Genomic DNA, 21208 nt, shown 5'->3' on the forward strand with positions numbered 1-21208 from the left:
CACTTCCAAATATAATGGCTGCGCTCGAATGAGACGCGGATTCTTACCTTCCTTCCGTTGCACCAGGCACAAGCTGGTCCAAAATTCTAGTGCTCGCAATCGTCTCAAATGACCGAACGGATCCAGATTGTCGCCGTAAGCGTCGACATAGTAGTGAGACATTCCATCGTGGTACTCGGTGATGCTTCGTATACCGCTGAAATCGTGTCAACGAAACTTGCCACTGCCGACCGAGAAATAACGCGCGTGAACGCGAAGGGAGCAAGATAAATTCCCAGTGAATCCTGTAAGCATTTCCCACGCACTTGTCGGGGTAAGAAGACGATCGAAGACTCAACTAACTACCCGTCCTCGGAAGGGGAAGGGTCAGTGATGAGGGGTCGATAAAGGATCATTGGCATGGCCAAGCGACTCAGCCCTCGAAACTCGGAGGTGAACGCTCTTGAGCAGCGGGGCTATCTCATAGGCAAGAAGATCGGACAGGTTGTTCATTGTTTCCTTTTGTCTTTCATTCTTTTTAACATCTCATGTCTTCTTCCCGCCTCTTCATCCGTTCTCGCTATAGCGCTTCCTTCAATTTATATAACGCAAAATATACAGGAAGATCTCCTTTATCATTTGTCTCTCTTTTGATAATAAGTGATTAATTTCGACTATTGTTTAATCAACCTCTCGATCATTTTCTAATTTATATTTATTTACAGGCACCACGAGATGGATCAAATTAAAAGATTCTTTGCTCCATTGTATTACACAAAACTACGAGGTGGGAATATTCATTTTTTAAATTAAACATCTCTTTCAGGGCTCTTACGCAACCGTCCATCTGGCAGAGTATATCGATGGAGCGAGCTCGAAAAGGATGCGTCTGGCTTGTAAGATCTTTGATAAGGAGAAAGCGCCAGATGATTTCTTGGACAAGTTCTTTCCCCGCGAGCTTGAAATTTTAACAAAGATAGAAAATCCGCATATCATTCAAGTAAGAGTAACCAGAAAAATCTTCGCTCATCTCTCTGATTAATAAGAGAGGAACAATTCCGGTGGAAATTCACATTACATACTTTTTCTCTTTTCTTTCAAAACTGACTAAGGTCGAGAATATTTCTTCATCAGCAATCCTCTTAAACGAGTAAACATAGTTTACATCATTATTTTATAATAACATGAATAAGATAGAACTTAATAGTATTGAAAGTAACTTCAAGCTTTCAAGTAACTTTAAGTGCGACAGGAGATTCTTGGAACTTTATTATAATAAAGTTATATGAGCGATAAAAGATTAGTTTTAATACGATTAGTAATTGTAGGTAATTTGATCATATTTTGCCCAATTCTGCCGTTAACGCATCAGCAATCCTAATCGCATCATCCGGTCGAGCACAGGTGCACAGTATTCTGCAACGCGGTCCGCGCGTCTTCATCTTCATGCGCTATGCCGATAATGGCGATCTTCTGGATTTCGTGAAGAGCAACGGCGTAGTACCGGAACAACAGTCGCGATTGTGGTTTCGTCAGATGGCATCCGGCTTGCACTACCTGCACAGCAAGAATATCGCCCACCGGGATCTCAAGTGCGAGAACATATTGCTCTCGCGGAAGTTCAATGTGAAACTGGCGGACTTTGGTTTTGCCAGGTTCTGCATGGACCACGAGGGTAGGCGGGTTCTCAGCCAGACGTACTGCGGTTCGGCGGCCTATGCTGCACCGGAGGTCGTCGCTGGTACTCCGTATAATCCAAAATTGGCGGACGTTTGGTCGCTCGGTATTATTCTCTTCATCATGTTGAACGGAACGATGCCGTTCGACGACGAGAATCTACCGAAGCTCCTCAAAGACCAGATATCGCGCAATTGGGTGTTCAGGTCCCGCGTCCGCGACACCGTGTCCACGCTGGCGAAGAACATCGTCCGGCAGATCCTCGAACCGGACATCACTCTTAGACTTACGCTCGAGAGGGTGTTGGGCCACGAGTGGGTGAGAGCAAGGAAGGATAGAACGGGCTTCCTTGCCGGAAGACTAGTCCACTCAGCACCGCCGAGTCATACTCCGGTTACGATAAACAATATAATTGTAGTGTTATATTCAAGGTTCCTGGTTTCCACAGTGAATTATGTCGACAAAAGCGAAGAATATATATATATATAGTGAATTTTTTATACCGGATGTTTCAGACCACCCGTATCACCCTTTTATCTTCGCAGGATGAGGTCCAATTGTAAAAGTGTTCAGACAAAAGTTGTAGGGTTTAAAAAGATCTATTTAGGACCAGTTCCACAACTCACGATTAACTGTTCACCGAGGTTCAACTTATTCATTGTCTCTTTCCAATTCTAAAATTAAGAGTTAACGATGAGTTGTGGAACTGGGCCTTACTGATCTTATCAGTTTGACCTTAGGTGGCGTCGCCAAGGTCAGGTTAAGGTCACGTCGATTTTTTTAAATGGAATACCTTGTTTCTTATTCCAGAATCTAATAGCCGATATCGAGAGCTTTCCAAAACACTATAATAGTTATTTTTTATTGAGTACTTTTCGAGTTATAAGACTCGAAAGTTACAGTACCGCCGGCATTAGCATTACGCAAGGTATCCGATCGACGGTTAAAACCTCTTGAATATTGTTCAAGATCATGTACTGGATAACATTTGTCAAGATCAAGGTCATTGGAAATTATTCCTCTTATTTTTGTACTAAAAATTCATTTTTACGTAAAAATGAAAATAAGGGTATAACTTTCAATGGCTTTGATTTATCTTGATGTGTAAATGACTTGATGATAAATTTACATTACTTTGTCATAATTCGATTCACTTTCAGCAAGAAACCAGGAGTCTTGATTAATACAAACGACATTTGCAATAGACAGTGAAAGTTCTTAAACAAAGGATTTTCGTATAAAATTACAAAGATTAGTTTATTTTTGAACGCGCAATTATCCATGGAATTTATAATAAGTCCCGAGGAATAATTGCAACATTCCACACAATAATTATTTTGAAGAAGCGTAACGATTTGTTGCCTATGCAATTAGATGTGTGGAGGCGGTAACCTAGGCGGGTCGGGAACCGGAAACGTACCTGTCGTAACGAGGGCACAACCCGTATTAAAAAATTCGGAAAATCAGAATCAACCGTCCTCGAAGATGGTAAATACTTCAAGGAAAGATCCACAGTCTATCATCGTGGGATAAGAAGATTTGCAAAAAGAATCAATCGATACATTGACAAGCTATACAATCAAAATATGAGATTACTAACACTTTCAAACTATCGTTTTTGAAAACGTTTACACTTGTCTTTACTAATATATTTTTTAATTTTCTATTGGATTGCACGATCAATGAAACTTACACGGATGTTAACGTATTGTTGCTAAATAAAGGTCCATAATAATTCGATGTAAACCACGTGTCGAGTATGAAGAAAATTTAATCGATTAACTTTAGATGTTATTCAATAATTAATTTCTACATTTTTCTATAAATTGTCCGACTATCATAGGCTGTCAATTTCATGACACGATAGATACAGAATAGAAATTAAAAAAATTTGTCAAATACATTAATAAGTTTATTGTACAGTTACTGTCTATTAATATACAAAACTATACTTTTTTTTTGTTACATACACATATAACGGGATATCACCTATGAATATAATATATAACGATACAAGTGATATATTTTTTTTTCTACATCTAATTTACATTAAAATAACAAATAATTTACACGATTCGATCTCTTGCGTTGTAAAGTCGAGCTCGGTTAGTATAGCACCTTGAGATACTAAAAAGGACACTGACACGCATTATGAGAGGGAGGATTACAAGAAATAAGTCTCTAGCGATACATAAAAAAAATCGCTAATTGAAAATAATTTTCAAGATTTACGGTCGTATATGAACCATTCGAAACCATGGGCGGTTTTATACTTCCTGGTGATTTTATGCTTCCTTAAAGGATTTTTTTTTTTTACAGAGTGTTACCTGACACCACGATATGTTTTGTAGATTTTTTTATTTGTGTGGACTTGATGTATTTGTTCTTAAATTCGATATTTATTCAAGGCGATAGATTCCTCTAAGTAGAAAAAGTTTCGTATAAAAGTATATCTTTGTAAAATAGTTTCACAAACGTCTATTTATAAAATCATTGTAAATATAGAAAAGGGATTATTTTTTTCTGGAAAAGAGGCCATAATTATAACGGTTGTCAACACTGTTAGTATACCTTGTAAATAAGGTAAACACATTGGTAAACATTCTGAAGTAGCCTCCTGTCGAATAAAAATAACTAATCGCTAAAACTCTTCTGCTCGCGCGTAGAAGGGACACAATATTTTATTTACAGCATATTAGTGTTAAAATGTGATAAATACGACCAGATTTAAGTATTTTTACAAATGTACTAGCATGCAAAAACGTCGGTCCTTGAATAGGCACATAACGAACGCGACGTATGTAAGTAATGCTAAGAGCGCATCTCATCGTCGCTTCTCAGAATATGTTAGAACCCGTTTCGATTTCATGCACTCATTGCAGTACTGAATTAAGCCCATCCACCAGTCAATTTGTGGAACAAGTCTTCGTTCAATGTTTGATTCGCCTCCTTCGAACGCATCGACAAAAAGATGTAGCCTCCTATGAATTCGTGGACAACTTTGCAGTCCGCTGATTGGCATTCAAAAATGATATTCTCTTCTTCGAATTGTACCATCATGTGCTTTACTTCCCAGTTAATATTCCACGCCTGTAAAAGAGATCGTTCACTTTCATCTTGTATTCAAAGATATATCCTTTACTAAGTTTTTTAAATTATAAATTTTAGTGTAAATTCCAAATGACTTTTCTGTGCAAAAATTATTTATTGTCACTTTTCAATTTTCAACATTACATTTTTGCCAAATTAAAGGAATATTCATGAATAAAAATCTACAGGAGAGAACACAAATACGTAAATGAATACACACCTTCATAGTATTATACCTCCAAGTCTTTAAATGATCGCCAGTATGAAGGTCCATTCGCATTAGCCTGTTATTGGCGATACCTAGTAACTCATCCTTACTCTTACCAGTAAATCGCACAATGAAGAGCGAGATACCGTATTCCGGCAGGGACTGCCAGGCTTTGATATAATTCAGCTTCGCCTCGACAAGAGGCAGGTCTTTAACGTTCGCATGTGCTTCCAAAATCCTTTGAACCAACTACGTGAAAAAAAGAAGTATCAGTACAGTGTTAGGTTTTATTCAATCACGAAGAGTTATTTAAATGCGAACAATTTGTTACCTTTCCTTTGAATTTCTTCGCAAATCGAGGCGCGACATAGTCTTCCGGTACAATATCCAAAGCATTCGGATTGATGACTGGCGCGGGCGCGGGCCTTTGCAGTTGTAGGAAAGCTGCGATACTGTTGACCTCGCTCTCGTAAGACGCATCGGCGAGGGTACGGCCTTTGGCCGCTAATCTGCACGCGGCCATCCATTTTGCGTATTGTTGTTCCTAAAATGATAAAAAATAGTAATAGAATCAAGCTCAAATGCGAATATCTGTAAATTAAATCAATTTTAATATTTAGACTGTGTTCCAAAATTCAGCGCTGAAAATCTTATCGTTTACATTACTAGATTACATGCACATAGATTTTCAGTACTGTCAGTGAATTTTGGAACACAGCCTTAGTTTTCACTTCGTGAAGCTTGAGTATCAAGTTCGTCAGAACTTTATTCGTTTTCGACGCAACGTGTATTAACGATATTTGTTGACGTGTGGCCAAACGCCAACATATGGCAAGCATTAATGTACGTTTAAGAACGGTTAATTTAATAATGTTGGCAACGATACGCCACGTTAACTCAAATTAATCCACTTACGTTGTCGCATCTTATCCACATCTCAGTCATGCCTTCGGCACTGGGCACCTCCAGTCTGATTCCGTAGCGACCTTGTGACAAATGCACATCCGGCGTGACCTCGCAACCGCGCAAATTGATCACGTAGACTGGTGACTCCGAGCCGCTTGTCTCCTCCCTGCTTTTGTAAAGCCTGAGCTGGAGATCGCGGCACGTGAACCAATAACGCTTGAAGGCTTTCAACGTGAAACGTTTCGGCTTAAAGAAACGCAGCTCGTCACAGAGCTCAGGCACCTGCGTGATATCACTGGGTCCGTTGCTGATGTTGCTGCCTTCCAAAGTCACCTGTAGATCCGTCAAGGCCGCATCGATGTCGTCTTCAACGGGCGAAGTTGCTCCGTTGCTGTCGTACGTGGGCTGCGGCACGCTTGCCTGAAGATTCACTTGTACCTGTAACGGAGAAGCACAGGTAACATCGATTGTAGATCTATTTTTTTTTATTCGTTCCTCTCTGTTCATCGTGAGGAGACGGGGACAGTAAGTATATAAGAAGTACAAAACATATTTTATGGGTCGAGGCGAGATGATCGCATCCTTTCTTGGTTGTGTTGTTGCGTGATGGCTATGGTGGAACACCGGCTGGCGAAGCAATCGGTTCAAGGACGCGGCTTGCATGATTATGCGTTGCGTGGGGTTTATCCCTCGCAATGGAGCGGCATAAATATATTAAGATGGGCGAGAACCGAACCAGCATGGTGAGTCGTATAGTTGCAAAGAATGAAAGGAATATCAAAAACCGAGATACGAATGTGTTCTAATCAGTCTCTATCCGCCTGCACGATACATTTGCATCTGTCATACATTTATAAGCAAATCTCCTTGTTGATTCTTATGGAAGGTGGGACGATTGGAATTTAAATGGATTTTATGGCTTTGTAGATTTCAACAAAAAGAAATATTTGAGAGTATGAAATGCATTTCATAACTTATTCAAAATCTTATCCAAAATCAAAGTTCTATTCCAATTGTCTTATTCAAATAATTCTGCAAACGTTTAGTGCGTTGCCTGTTCAGCGAGTTTTATATATTTTATCATGTACGCCATAATAGAGTTTTTATTATTGTAAGCATAATGTGACAAATTATTATGTAATACGATTATTAAGACTGTTACAGATACTGTGTTAAATAGAGCACTTGTTTAGTTGTTTACGTTGTTATCTCTAGCTATCTATGTCTTTTAATAATACATAAACATTTATTTTCTACAAACGTTTTAAGAATTTTAATCACGACTGCTCATCACATATAGTCATTAATCAATGTGTTATTTCTATCAAGAATACAACGTTTGAATACCTGAAGAGCCGCGAACATCAGCATCTCTTCCTCGGTGCAATCGATCTCCTCTGCGAGCAATTGCCACTTGGCTTGCTCGTAAATCATGTTGATGCGCACTGCATCGGTTTTCGGATTCAGATCATAGAAGGAGTAGAATTTGAACTTCAGTCTAAGTGTGTCGAATTCGCGGATACCCTGTTCCATGATCGACAGGGAGGAATCCAGCCAGCTGACGTTCATTCTCGCCCTCTCAATCAGGCTCTTCGGCCTGATCAGCTTCACTCGCACCTCCGGCGAGACCGACGTTGGACTTTGCGCCAAGGATTCTGTTAGCCCACCGTTTAATGCCTCGAGACTCATAGTGCTGTTATTGGCGTTGAAGGAACCGGTACTGCCGAAGCCCGACGAATTGTTGTTCCTTTTCCATGTGCCGGTATGCTGGAAATTTGCAAGTATAAATTCGCAAAATATGCATTGACGCAATGCTGTAAAAATAATCACGATGTGACTGAAAATTAGTTATGTCTACATTATTCAGAACTAATTTCTTGTTCAATATATCGTAATAATAGACTCCATGAATAGGTATATCGTATGATACGCAATGATACGCTCCAAATTCACATTTCATCTTCATCCTTTCATTCCCAAATTATTTAATAGTTACAAAATAGTATTTTTTATACTCTTGTGCATTACATGACAAATAATGATTCATAAAAATTTTAAAAACGTTTAAGGATTTTTTGTATATTATTTTTGTTGCAACTGTGTATAATAATTTGCTACAAAGTTTATACACATATTTCATTATATATAATAAAATCTTCTTTCTTATATTACTTTATTAATCAATAAATTTACTTGAAATAAATAAAATAAATAAAATATGTTAAGAAAACTGTAATTTTGCAAATTCTTATTGTATTTATAATAATTTTTATCACTAAATCAAACGACAAGAAATAAAAAATGATAATACCTATTTTACCGAGATATATAATATATGTTAAGAGATATGCACTATCTATACAAGTTTATAAATCTTTATAATCACATATACAAGACTAAAAGAAATTAACATACATTCGCAAATAAAGTTGGTAATAATATTTTGTTTAATTCTAAATATGTAGCCATGTAAACGAAAGGGTTAAGAAAGATATCGCTTGTATGGTAAGTTTACCGAGACGGGAGAGCTGATCGGCGTGCTGTGATTTCTGTTGTTGGGCGTAACTGGCGCGCACATGAATGGGCTCGATTGATCTAAGCTTCCTGTAGATCCCCTGGGACTTTGGCTGGCTGGGATGAAGGTATTCGTGTCGGCTGATACGTTCCAATGCCCATTCTTTTGAGTCTCGATTTTTTTCTTGGTCGGCAGATCTTTCAAATTGTATTTCAGGTGATTCGGTTCGAGCGGCTTGCAGAACGAGAGCTCCTCTGGATGTCTAATGCCTGCAACAGTAATCGCGGAAGACTTGCATGTTAGTCAAGACTATTAGATTGAGGAGAGAAATAGAGACGCGTGTCTCCTTCGCTTCAGCATGAAGAGTTAAAGGCGAGGTAAAAACAGTCATGATATTCATTCCCTCTAGATATATTCTTACAAGGAAATGTAGTAATTGATAAAGATCGTATGCAATGCATTGGAGTTTATTTATGAATATGACACAGTGATCTCATACCGTCGATCTATTTAATAGAATCATCGACAGAAGTATAAAAACCAGTAGCCGCGAGTTTGAGACAAGCTCGAGTAGACAGCAGTCGCGTTGCTTTAAACAATGTTATAACGCGATATTTCCCGCGAATGCGGAATTACTTTTTAGGTCATTAGTAGAACGATAAGCTCGTATCTCTGACGGTACTTCCTTCTACTCGAGAGTCAGTTCTATCCTCGCGATGGAATTATCGCGTTAACCCACTTCCTTGATTAAAAAAACGAGCTCGGTGTTCACCGCAATGGTGAATCGAGAGCCGTGACGATTATGCGACCTTCGCGTGACAAAAAAGCGAGCTTATCATTTTTATTTTGTTACCACGTGTAATATTATAATTACCGCTAACACGCTTATCCACCTCGCAGTTACTTGGCACGACAAAACCCACATGTTGCCATTTATTTATTCATAATAACTTGTAAGTAAAATATATTCGTAACTTATAAGTAATAACTTGTAAGTAAAATAAATTTTAAATCAAATAGAAAGGAGAATCCTTATTTTTGATCGAAGCGAAGTTTGACTTAATAATATTTATATGCAAATTTTTGCAAGTACATTTTTCAGTTAAATTGTGCTGATTCGATTTGTCGGACTTGAAACATAATTGCAAACTGAAGCTAAAATATCTCAAGTTAAATTGATTATCATTTTATCAATGATATACTCATAAATTTTTAATATGCTGAGAAACGGCCATAACAAAAGATCTCGTAATTTGAGATTTCTTGTTCGGCTCGCTACCAAAAAGACGAAGTGACGTAAAGTCATTTAGATAATCATAGAAACTAGCCAGGATGCTGTTACAAAACAGATTACGTAATACCATGTCGAAATATATACACAGAGTATCTCTCGCGTTTTTACTCGAAATTAATTTGCTTCTTGACGAAGGACGCTGTAAAGTGTAAGAAGTGAAAATTTTCTGGTCAAATATATTTTGTACTATCTACATTATTAATTTTACATTATTAATCACGATTGACATCTGTACATTCTTTCTCTCGTTCCTTATAATCGTCGTTAACGAAGGCACGCTGGCTTGATTGACTTGCGCCGCGTTCGTTTCTATCGCGCTTCTTAAACGATGTCAATAGGTTCGCGACTCACCGAGTTCCTTGCACAAATTGATGACCGCGTTGAACGTCTTGACGGAAAAGTCGACGCGGCAGTCGAGGCATCGCATGTCTGGCAATTGTACCCTCAGAGTTTTGTGCATCGGCGTGAAATGCAGCAGCGCATCCGCCGCCACGCCATACTGGTCCAGGGTGCTGCGTGTTCTGGTCAACCAGTGATTCCGTGCTGGCCACCAAAGTGCGTGGTCCGACCAATCCATAGCGATATCTATAACAACAAAAATAACGGAGAAATTAAAGTGGAGGAAAATCGAATTGGTGATCACTTTTCTCTTTCTTCAAAAGTTACACTTAACTTTTTTTTTCTCAAATTGATACTGATCAAATTATCAAAGTGTGATGCTTCAATCATAAACTTTGAGGAATGTTAAAATAATTGAAAAACAATAATGCCAAAAAATGAGAAGAAATAACATCTTAACTATATATTGAAGTTGCGTTGAGAAAAATAAATAAATTGAGCGCGAACTAAGAAAATACAGCAATTTTAACCGTTTGTAATAAGTATGATACAATGGTATATTAATAGAATGGAGTAGAATAAAATAGTAATGTAAGATAATTTCATCAACAAAAAATAAATATTTAAAAAAAAAACAAAAATGTATCATTATGGCATAATGACTAATTTTGTTATAGAAATGTTTGTCTACACTAAAAATTGTCGCAGCCTATTCTATGAAATTTATTAACAATATGTGTACATATAATTTTCTACTATTACTATTATTATTTAATAGTTACATACAACTAATGAAAACCCAACATATTACATACATTTATATCACCAATATATTGAGAATATATAAGAACTATATATAAGAACTATTTTTTCTTTGAATGCGGAGAATCTGAGTTTATATCTGTCTGTTAAGGACATCTGAAGACAACACGTTTATGTACATCCATCCCAAGTAAATATACTTAAGGGCTCGATGGCAGGCAAGGCCGGAAGACGTGAAGACGAGAAGGGTGTCGAGTAAATCAAGGGTTTCGTTCGTCAAAACCGCAGAGATCGCGACTGGAACAAGACATCCGTCGACGGAATTACAAAGCAAACGGGCGTTTATGCTTCGCCGAAAAGTCAATTTTCACAGCTGTTCGCGTCGCGTCGCACATTTCCTATGGAGCTCCGTTTAACGACTTCGGGGTACCGAAGGTCGATGCGGGTTTCTGAGGGGGAGGTGCCGCTTAAAATTACTGTTAAGCCGTAGACATATGGGGCTGCAATCGCGAGGGGCTGCGTGCAGAGTTGATACACAAGGGAGATCCCGAAATCGGATACCGGATGAGGAAATGTACGCATACGAGAATGCAATTACAATCTAATTAGAAGAATAAAAAAAGGGTAATTACAAAAATAAAAAATCCTCTATAATAAGAAATAAAGAGCCAATTGGAATCTGTGAATTTCGAGATATGGATGAGCCACGAGATCTGCGAGATCCAAATGATATTTTTAAAAACTCGCCAGGCGGAATACGTTTTTATTACCGCTAGATTGGATTTACCGTGATCGCAGCTGCGATCTATAAATATATCGCGGATTTTAGAGAAACCAACCGCTCGATCGTTAACTGTTTGTTTTCATTCGAATAGTCGGCCACTCCGCAGGTTCTCGGATTCGCCCACGCACAGAGAAGATAGAAAACAGATTTATCTCTTGTTTCTTACTCTTCTATTTCTATCTGTGTTTTCATCTTCTCTCGTCCCGCATTTAACTGGTGACGACAGCGCGTGATAACGTATCGTCTACGCGACGATCGAGATCATCGCAAATCTTCGCCATTTAACACCGCAGGTCAGCAGCAAGGTCTGGAAATCGTCACTGATACGATGTAACTTGCATCCGGTTTAGCGAAAACGCGCGATATTTGCTGATATTCTGTGAGGAAATGGTTGCATGTTAAAGTGTAGTATAGGCATTTTTACGTTAATGTCATGTAATAATAAAAATAACACAATATTCGGGAGAGTGACTGTCCAACACAGAGCCGGGACAAGGATGTGGCGAGCGAGGCATTAATCTCATGTAAACAATTTTAAGGGGGCGCAAAAATATAATTTTCTACATATCTAATTCATTAACGGTGATTTTGAGTTGTATGAAATTGAAGTAAAGTATTGGCTGTACTCATTTCTGAATTGTATCGGTGATATAAAAAGCTACATGAAGTACCATCAAATTTTGATTTCTTATTAAGTTATAAGTTATAATCAATAATTAGTTTCCGAGCTACAAAATGCGGCAGTAGATTTAGCATTAAAATATGAAAATGATCTAAATGCAAATGAAATTTCTTCCGAAATTTTAAGTTTCAAACAGCAATATCAATACTTCCCGTATAGAATCAGTTTCTATTTTAAATGTTTTATAACTAATTCATAATTATTCTTTAACCAAACTTGGAGGTAGAATATTTTTAACTATTCCAGTAACAGTACAACTTCATGTGAAAGAAGTTTTAGTAAATTGAAGTTAATAAAAAATTATTTAAGGTCATCATTAAGTCAAGAAAAATTATCAAATATAGGAATTCTTTTAATTGAAAATGAAATATGTAAGAATATAGATTTTGATATAATAATTGATCGTATCGCATTTATCAAAATACGAAAAATATTATTGTGACTTTAGTAATTATATTTCATTCGTAACATACATGTAAATTTGTATGATTATAAAACGTATAATTCCTCTCCTGTACACGTGATTATATTAAATTAAGAATTTAGATATTGACATATACTATTAGTTAATATTATTTCTTATTATATTTCACATGTCAGAAATATATTTTTTTTACTAAAGGGCGCATTTTTTTATTTTGCCTCGAGTACCGAAATACCTAGTCCCGGCTCTGGTCCAACATATAAAGTGACAGGTCCTTTTCTTAACAAGCTTTCGTCCTGTTCATTTACGTTCAAAGATCTATTTATGTAACAATAATTTATTTATATTTTATCACATTTAAATAAATTTTATTAATTATTACTAAAATAATAAAATAAAATAATTTGGCAATTTAAATATCTTTTCATATCGGTTTCCGATTAACAACATAATGTAATCAGTAAAATAAATTATTTCGTCAATAATTTAATTTTATATTATTTTATTAACAGGAAATGAATGTTGCTCAAATATAAATTCTTATCGTTGTTATATCAATCTAGGTGTAAAAAAAAACAATTACGAATAACTGCATTTAACAAAAAGTGGTACCAGCATCTCTAGAAGAATGAGAAACAGCGTCTCAACAATGATAAAGTCGCAGGAAGAAAACTGAATACGTTGTATGAAATTTTATTCTCGAGCAATACTCATTTCCAGTTATTTATTTGGTTTGACGCATGAGAGGCATTGGTTTGCAGATGAAAGAACACGGGAGCAAATGTCGGGTCGATTCGTTCGACGCAAGAAAACGGCTGTCGCATAACAATAACTTGTCGATGTACACACATCGTGTACCGCTAGAAGCGGCACCGTGACACACAAACAGTCGGGAACCACGTCTCTTCCTGGTCGAGCGGTCACAACCCGCATTCCCAGTGCCGGAAATAAGTCGTCAAAACGACGTCGGAATAAAAAAAAGAAATAATAGCGATAACGGCGAATCGAGATAACATCGAAAAGGGCAATTCATTAAGCTAAACATTAAACGATATGTATAACGATATAGGTATATACAATGAATCACAAAAGTATTCAATGTCTCTTCAATGTTGATTTCAAACAATATGTTATACATCGAATGCGATTATTTCTATAAGATACTTGATTTAATTTCTGTTGAAGTATTATTATTTTTTTCAAGATTTTCATTAATCAAAAGTTCAATTGATATAGTATACAAATCTACCATGTAAATGCTGAATGTTTGTTTTAATCATCCTGTATATTTAGAAAGAATCTATTAAATGACTATTAAATATTATTATATATAATTCTATTAAAATAGTATGAATTGTCCGACATCAGCAATTGAGAAGATACGAATAGTTTTATGGCTCCCCCCGCCCCCCCCCTCACGCTACTACCTTCATTTTAATCATCAAGAAACAACAAACTGAGAAAGTAAGTGATTGATGAACCTGGCATCGTGGTCGACGTGAGCAACAAGTCGTATACGGGATGTTCTGCCACTCTTGTCGTTCCTTTCACCCGGGGATTCTTCGACTAATTTGGAATTGATTTTTTTCCTCGGCGAGTAAGTGCTCGAGTACAATTTTTTTTATTCCGAATGTTCAATATCTTGGTATCTAAACCAGCTTGAAACGCTGCAAAGCTTATTAATTAACTGAAAGGTATATCAATGTTTCAGTATTAAACAAAAACATATTCTTTTAAAACATTCACCAATTTTTCAAAATATTTTATTTTTTCACGGAGTTTGCCATTATCAAAATGTAATACAGTCTCACCACACAAAAAAAACTAATTATATTTAATTTGCTTCAATTAACAAAAAATCAACCGTTAACAAGTTTAAATGAATAAACCAAGATAGACCCTTACAATTTTCTTTAGAAAAAAGAATATAATGTATATAAATATGATTCAGCATTCTGAACCATAGAAATAATTTGTAATAATAAAGAGAGTCACACAAGCTGTTTAATTTTAAAATCTGACTATTAATAATAAATTAATAATATAAATTTAGAAAAAGTTTACACATATTTAATTAAGCTTTTTTCCTCATGGATTCATATTGTTTGAAGTTAGTCTTGAAAAGTAAACAATAGGCAAAAGGAAATGGATATTATGAATCAATCTATGCGTGCAACTACAAAGAGACATAAAATTAAGACATCGCCAAACGCGGATTAGGCCATTCGACTTGAGTTCGCGAATTGCTTTCGTGGCACGTCTCGGTAGCAACGACCGCGATATTTGCGCACGGCACCTATTTATACTCCCTCAAGAGGGATTCATACGCGACACCCACAGTCCATCCAACACGTGAAATCGGTCTCTGGTACGAAGCAAAGCCCATCTGTTCTTATTACGTCGTCGAAGAGTTACGGGGAAAGTTCTTCCGAGCGTGGTTTATAAGCTAAAGTATCCAGGAGCGGAAGAGTCGGTTGGTTTCCTGATACAAGAATCCTATTTTAGCATTCTTACTCTGTCTCGATCTGAAGAGTCTGATATAAGAGTTTCATCAAGAGATCAATTTTGTTGAAGTATCTATATAAAAATTTACCTAAATATACACATCTGAAAATAATTTTATTGAACCGTCAAAAAATAATTATGTAGGACACTCAAACATAATGCGCAATGCTGCAAAAAGTTTCAACATTCTAGCAATCAACTTGAGAGCGTCCTAATTATTTTGATAATAGAATAAAATTATTTTAAGATTTATATCTAGTTAAATTTTTAGATACTTTGATAAAATCATTCTTTCCGTGTACGATTAGCTTCATTGATCTTTTGTCATGGAAATGTGCACAAAGAAAAATTTCTGATTGAAAATAGAAGAACCAGAAGATTCTAATTAAATCAATCAAAATCGAGATAATCAGAGGTCTAATTACAATAACCAGAATTTTGATTAATATGATTAGAATCTTCTGGTTCGTCCATTTTCAATCAGAAATTTTTCTCAGTGTGACGATTACTGGAATAAAACAGAGCACATTAAATTTTTTTAAACACACTTAATAATTTTGACAAATGAGAAAACAAGATAGAAACTGAAATCGGCTGTACGAAAATACGACGTTTACGGCTTTCTGGTTAACACATGGCTACGGAAATCTCGAAAAAGGCCTCCAATCCTCAGTGGTATTGCAAAGTTGCGTGGATGAACATCCGCTGTAAACGACGAAAGGCTTACGGGGCACGTGCGGCCTGTGTAAACTCAGAAGAAGCGTTTACAAACGCTGTTCGGAGTAAAGAGGGTGAACTTTAATAAGGGAACAAAGCGGGGCGCGCACGTGGCAACGTACCAACATCCCCCTTCCCCTTCATGAACGTCGTGCGGAAGTTGGGATATGAAATTATGACGCGATAACGAGGCACTCGTAATCCGCGTGTATTATGCAGCAAGAACCGGACTCTCCTTCTCTCTTCTTCTCTTACGCGAATCCCAGCGCGGAAAGCAAGGAGCTTCCTCTCGTTCCCCTGACTCTCTCCATATTTCGCGTGAAGAAACGCGAGCTATTCAGCACTGGAAAAGGGGACTGCAAGGGGACTGCAACACGTGCTACCGAACTTGTCGAGATCGAGAGAGAAAGGGGCAAGACTTCTCAGGGATGAATCGAGGGTGAAACACTGCAGAGATTTAAAACAGAGTAATTTCGACACAGCCCTACGAAAAAAAGAGCGCAAATATTTTGCACACGAAGTTTGAACTTTTTGTAAAGTATATGTATACGTAAAATATCTTGATTAATATATAAGCAAGAAATAATTAATAAAATAAATAAGATTAAAAAAAATTGAAGGTAATTTGTATTTGTTACCGAAATTATTATTTAACGAAATTATTATTTAAACGATATGCTTTATCGAAATACCAGGTATTGATAATGGTATGTGTGATTTTATTTTATCATAGATATTTTGTATCTTATCTTTCTTCACATATTGCGAAAATGCCGCATAATTTCTAAGTGCAAAAAAGTTATGGATATGTATATAGATAACAATTTTAATATCTGATAAAAAAATATATATATATAATAATCGAGATACTAATAAATATAAATATAGGAATCATTAGAATTAATTGGAGATGTACAAATTAATAATAATGCTAATGTTTAACATAATATCATAGAACATACAACATAGATTCGGATACTATAACGGTCCCTAACATTTACGACAATTCTCTGCGGTATTCTGACAATCGTTTCGCCATGTGGTCGAATACCGGTACGATCCTTAATGCGCGCTTGTTCAAAAGAAAAGACGGAGAAGACGTAAATCCGAGTCTGAGTCGCACCCAAACGAAGGCGTCGTCCAAGTATCCCTCGCTACTCGTGTTTCTCGTCCCTCTTCACTTCGAAGTCCAAAGCGTGCTTCAACATTATCGAGCCACCCTCTTACAATGTACAAAGGCGTACGAATACAGTAGCCGGAGTATCATATGAAGACTAGAACACGGCTTCAGTCCCTTTGGCTGTTCGCCCATTAACCGCGTCGCTTTCTCTTTGCAATTTTATAAATGCCGAGACCCCAAATAGCTGCGAAATCAAAGCTATATACTTTGAAATCTGGAATCTTGAAATCGGGGAAAAAAGATGAAGCACACATATACACATTACAGTCTTTATACTATATAATAAATAAATAAAATATTCCCGCAGCTCTCTTTCTTATTTATATTGTTAATAAATCATATATATATATATATATAGATACATCAGACGGAAACTTGTTGCATCAAAATCTCCTACTTTTTATTCATTTCTAAAATCTGTAAATTCATCATGAATTCCATGAATTAAATTCCTGGAAAGCAATTAAGGCCCCAAGGGTTACCCAGTCGACGAAAGATATGCAAATTGGCGAACCTGTTGCGTTGAATTCTATTTAAACCAAATCCCCCTTGTATCGCGTTGTAGCATAATCGGATTTTCATGGTACAAAAGATTGGATCGCCGAGAGAAGGAGGGAGTGCAATGATTGATGTCGTGATTACGTTGCTAGTGGCGTAACAGTAGGAATGTGTAACTTTAAAAATACTTCGATACTTATCTCTTATATAAGTGCAATATATATATATATATATCAGTACTTTATCAGGTGTTTCATAAAACTACTCTCTAAATCTGAATCAGTGGATAGTCACTAATTACCCAGTGGCATACTTGGCACTGATAATCAGTGAAGTTCAACTAAAAAAAAAGAATATTTGAGCATTATTTGACTAAAATACTGATATTTGCACGTTAATTTGAATCTTCCAATACCGTATTCATTGAATTTAACCATTAAAACAAGGTTAGTTAGATCACATAATAAAGATTAGCTAGGTTAGGAATCTCACATTTAATTCACTGATTACCAGTGGCATACTTGGCACTGATATCAGTGATTATCCACTGATTCAGATTTAGAGAGTATAACGTATATAAGAAAAAAATATAGATAGTTGATATAAAAATTATATATTATTGTTGACATATATAAATGCTGCTATTTAAAAGAAATACAAAAATTTTTCTTTTAACGTGAAAAATAAAAGTATAACTAATCAAACTTTCGTTAAGAATGTTAATTAAACAAAAAGTTACAGACAATTCATAGACATTCAAAGTTCTGTCATGATGAAATATGATTAATTAAGATTACGTCAGCAGAGAAAAAAATTTATAGAATAGCAAAACATTTGATTTCATATGCTCTGGCTATTTCATATTGCTCTAAACTCTAAAATAAGCGCTTACTCAGACTCAACGCTTTCATTCGGTTTAATACGTTTGTAACATCGCGATGCGAAGCTCTTTATATACTACTTGTAATTTAATACCGTGTGAGATAGGAGATCAGCCGCGAAACGATCAGTTGTTTCGTACAGACCTTCATTATTTATTATTTTTGTATTTATTATTCTTTATTTAGAATGCGAGAACAACCTTTGGTACGTCTAACAAACGACTACAAGGTTGGAGTAATCAACAGCAGGTGGTTCCCAGCGACATAAACTACCATGTTTACATCCAAGGATTGAAAACGGAATTTTTATCCTTGAGAAATATTATTATGTTTCTCTGGCAGCCATATTAACGCGTAAATAACACGCTACATGGTAATTTTATGAGAAAAAGCGATGCAGATTGACATAATAGACGGTTAGTTAAATATAATTGTATATAATGTTGGATACACATGTAATATAATTGTTACTGTTATAATTGAAGTAAAATGATACGCAAAGAGTAATTTTTTTGGGGTTATTCAGTGAGAGAGAGAGAGAGAGAGAGAGAGAGAGAGATAACGGGATAAAAAAATAAAATATCACAAAAAATTCATACATTTATCATCTCAATTTGTGCAATATTGGGTACTAAAAATAGTCAGGTGTTATTAGACACTTTCAGTCATCAACATAATATCATTAATATTATACAACAAAAGTGCTAAATTTTAATGAGAAAATTTCGAAAAATCTCCAAAAAGCTTAATAATTTTAATGGATCATAAGCACATCAAATGTAATTAATTTTTAGTCAAATTAATTCATTTTGGCTCAGCAATTCGACAATTAAATAATGATTTTTTTATTTATAAAAAATTGGAAACTTGTGAGTTTCCAGTTTTACGAGTTTTTAATTATAACAAAATGACTTCATCTTTTTTCATTATTATTTTCACTACTAATTTATTAATTTTATGACTCATTAACGGCATGATCATTAATGATAAAATAATATTAATCAAAATACAGTTACAGCGTCTTTTATTGTAATTCATTATGGTATTAAATTCTGCTACTTGTATTTTAAAAGCCTTATAGTATTACAAACGTATATTAACAGAACCTTGTAAGACTGCATGCAGTGAAATATCACGTGGTATCGATTGATCGCTCGAACGCGTGCAACAGGTGTTCGTTTAATGCAGCTTGCATCATCATACATTGAAATTACCATTCGATGAAAGTATTTATGAGAATAGAATACATAGAACAATCCGTTATTGATAGTACTATTGAGAAAATGGCTCTATTAATAAAAGTATATAGAAAATAGAATAAAATTTTTTCATATAAAATTCTCTAATCCCGAATTATGTTATTATTACTTTGATGATATGTGTCGAATGATTTATTTTCCAAGATACAAATTGTATAAATCGCAAAGATATTATCAGTTCTTTTGTGAATTCGTAAAAAAGAAAGTTAAAACGAGAAAAAGGATTTGTTTTATGTTCTCGATTTATCTCTCGATCTACTTAGAAGCCGCTACCTTTCTGATCGGACATAAAGGAATACTATTAAGGCGTTCGAAAGTAAGGTTTTAAACGCACGTAGGAGTGCAAAGCGAATCCTTTCCTTTCTTGGTATGCTCTGGAGGTAGATATCTCCGTCATCGAGAAATCTTACGTACGTAACAGGTACCTGATTAAAAATGTTTCCCACGTTTCACGCTCCTCATCGTCAAGTTTGAGATAACAAGTAAGAAATAACGGACACGTTCGAATTTACCGGAAAGCACGAAAGTCTGATAAATAAAAATTCGCCGCGGCCTTTCCTTCCATTCACTTATTCACTACAACGTTTTTCAAATTTCTTATGCAGCAGTGGTTTCCCAAAACAAATTGGTACCTTTTTTGTTAAGCACTCTGAAAGAATCGGTATTATGACGTGTAACGATTATATAATGTCTATTTTAGAATAAAAACTTTAGAAGAAAAAGGAGAAAACGATTGACGCGTGTCGCTATGATGACGCTACCTGTATGGACTTCCTCTGTGTGAATGAATATGTATGTTGAATTTAATTAACAAGTCAAGGCCATAGCAACTGTTTCCATCGCAAACGCGCCGTCGTCACTATCGCCATTCTGGAATCTGACGCTGTTCACGTTTTTCCAAAGAATATTGATGTTTGATTAACGCGATTAGCGTTTTTTTTTAAATGTTAAGCTGGCAAACGTTATTAAGTAACGTAATAAAAAAAAATGGAAACAGTAAGTTATACGCTGATAAATACTGTTTATCAACTTCTTTTGTAAGGAATTTATTTGTACATAGTAAAAAAATTTTTGTGTATTTGTGTTAGAAACGGTCCACTCACGTTTGTGTTAACAGTTTGTGTTGAATTTTTTAACATATTCGAGTGTTAATTTAACATAATGTGATTATGTTATTTAAAGATTTTTTGTGAAATTGATATTCAATGTTTCTTAGTGTCAAAATGACACTAAGAAATTCCATTTATGAGTAAGTGAACAAGTAACATAAAAATATGTTTTAAAATTCTAAGACAAATGAATGAAATATGTGTTAATTTAACATATCATAAATGTTAATTTTCTGAACAAAAATATGTTTTCACGGTACGTTTACAAATTGTGTCGATGTTATCTTTCTTTGTATTTATTCTCTTACATAATATTTGTGTTACCTTCTAACATATTCATCTTGTGTAAAATTAACTCAAAAATTTGAGTGGACCGTTTGGGACATGCGATTTATGTTA

At 35.6% G+C, this 21208-nt stretch overlaps 2 protein-coding genes across 2 annotated transcripts in view; one reads left to right on the plus strand and one right to left on the minus strand.

The window, feature by feature from the left end:
• Positions 1-8: 8 nt before the first annotated feature.
• On the plus strand, positions 9-3416 carry Tssk (Testis-specific serine/threonine kinase). Its single transcript, XM_018452408.1, has 4 exons — positions 9-483; positions 806-979; positions 1384-2049; positions 3031-3416. The coding sequence occupies exons 1-4, from the start codon at positions 400-402 to the stop codon at positions 3187-3189; spliced, it is 1083 nt and encodes a 360-aa protein (XP_018307910.1). The 5' UTR covers positions 9-399; the 3' UTR covers positions 3190-3416.
• Positions 3417-3671: 255 nt separating this feature from the next.
• LOC108725422 (unc-112-related protein) overlaps positions 3672-21208 on the minus strand; it is a 47044-nt gene continuing 29507 nt past the window's right edge. The window contains exons 2-8 of the mRNA XM_018452443.1: positions 10021-10254; positions 8376-8644; positions 7208-7627; positions 5870-6298; positions 5286-5498; positions 4967-5203; positions 3672-4746 (exon numbers count right to left, since the gene is read on the minus strand). Of these exons, the coding sequence (XP_018307945.1) occupies positions 4546-4746; positions 4967-5203; positions 5286-5498; positions 5870-6298; positions 7208-7627; positions 8376-8644; positions 10021-10254 (2003 nt within the window). The 3' untranslated portion in view covers positions 3672-4545. The remainder of the gene's footprint in view (positions 4747-4966; positions 5204-5285; positions 5499-5869; positions 6299-7207; positions 7628-8375; positions 8645-10020; positions 10255-21208) is intronic.

This window comes from Mycetomoellerius zeteki, unplaced genomic scaffold (assembly GCF_001594055.1).
Source record: "Mycetomoellerius zeteki isolate Tzet28-1 unplaced genomic scaffold, Tzet1.0 scaffold345, whole genome shotgun sequence".
Classification (NCBI taxonomy): domain Eukaryota; kingdom Metazoa; phylum Arthropoda; class Insecta; order Hymenoptera; family Formicidae; genus Mycetomoellerius; species Mycetomoellerius zeteki.

Excerpts from the sequence above, each read along its gene's own strand:
- Tssk (XM_018452408.1), top strand. The coding sequence starts at position 400 with ATGGCCAAGCGACTCAGCCCTCGAAACTCGGAGGTGAACGCTCTTGAG. Across the intron at positions 484-805 it reads TAGGCAAGAAGATCGGACAG|GGCTCTTACGCAACCGTCCA; the intron begins GTTGTTCATTGT and ends CATCTCTTTCAG. Across the intron at positions 980-1,383 it reads AAAATCCGCATATCATTCAA|GTGCACAGTATTCTGCAACG; the intron begins GTAAGAGTAACC and ends GGTCGAGCACAG.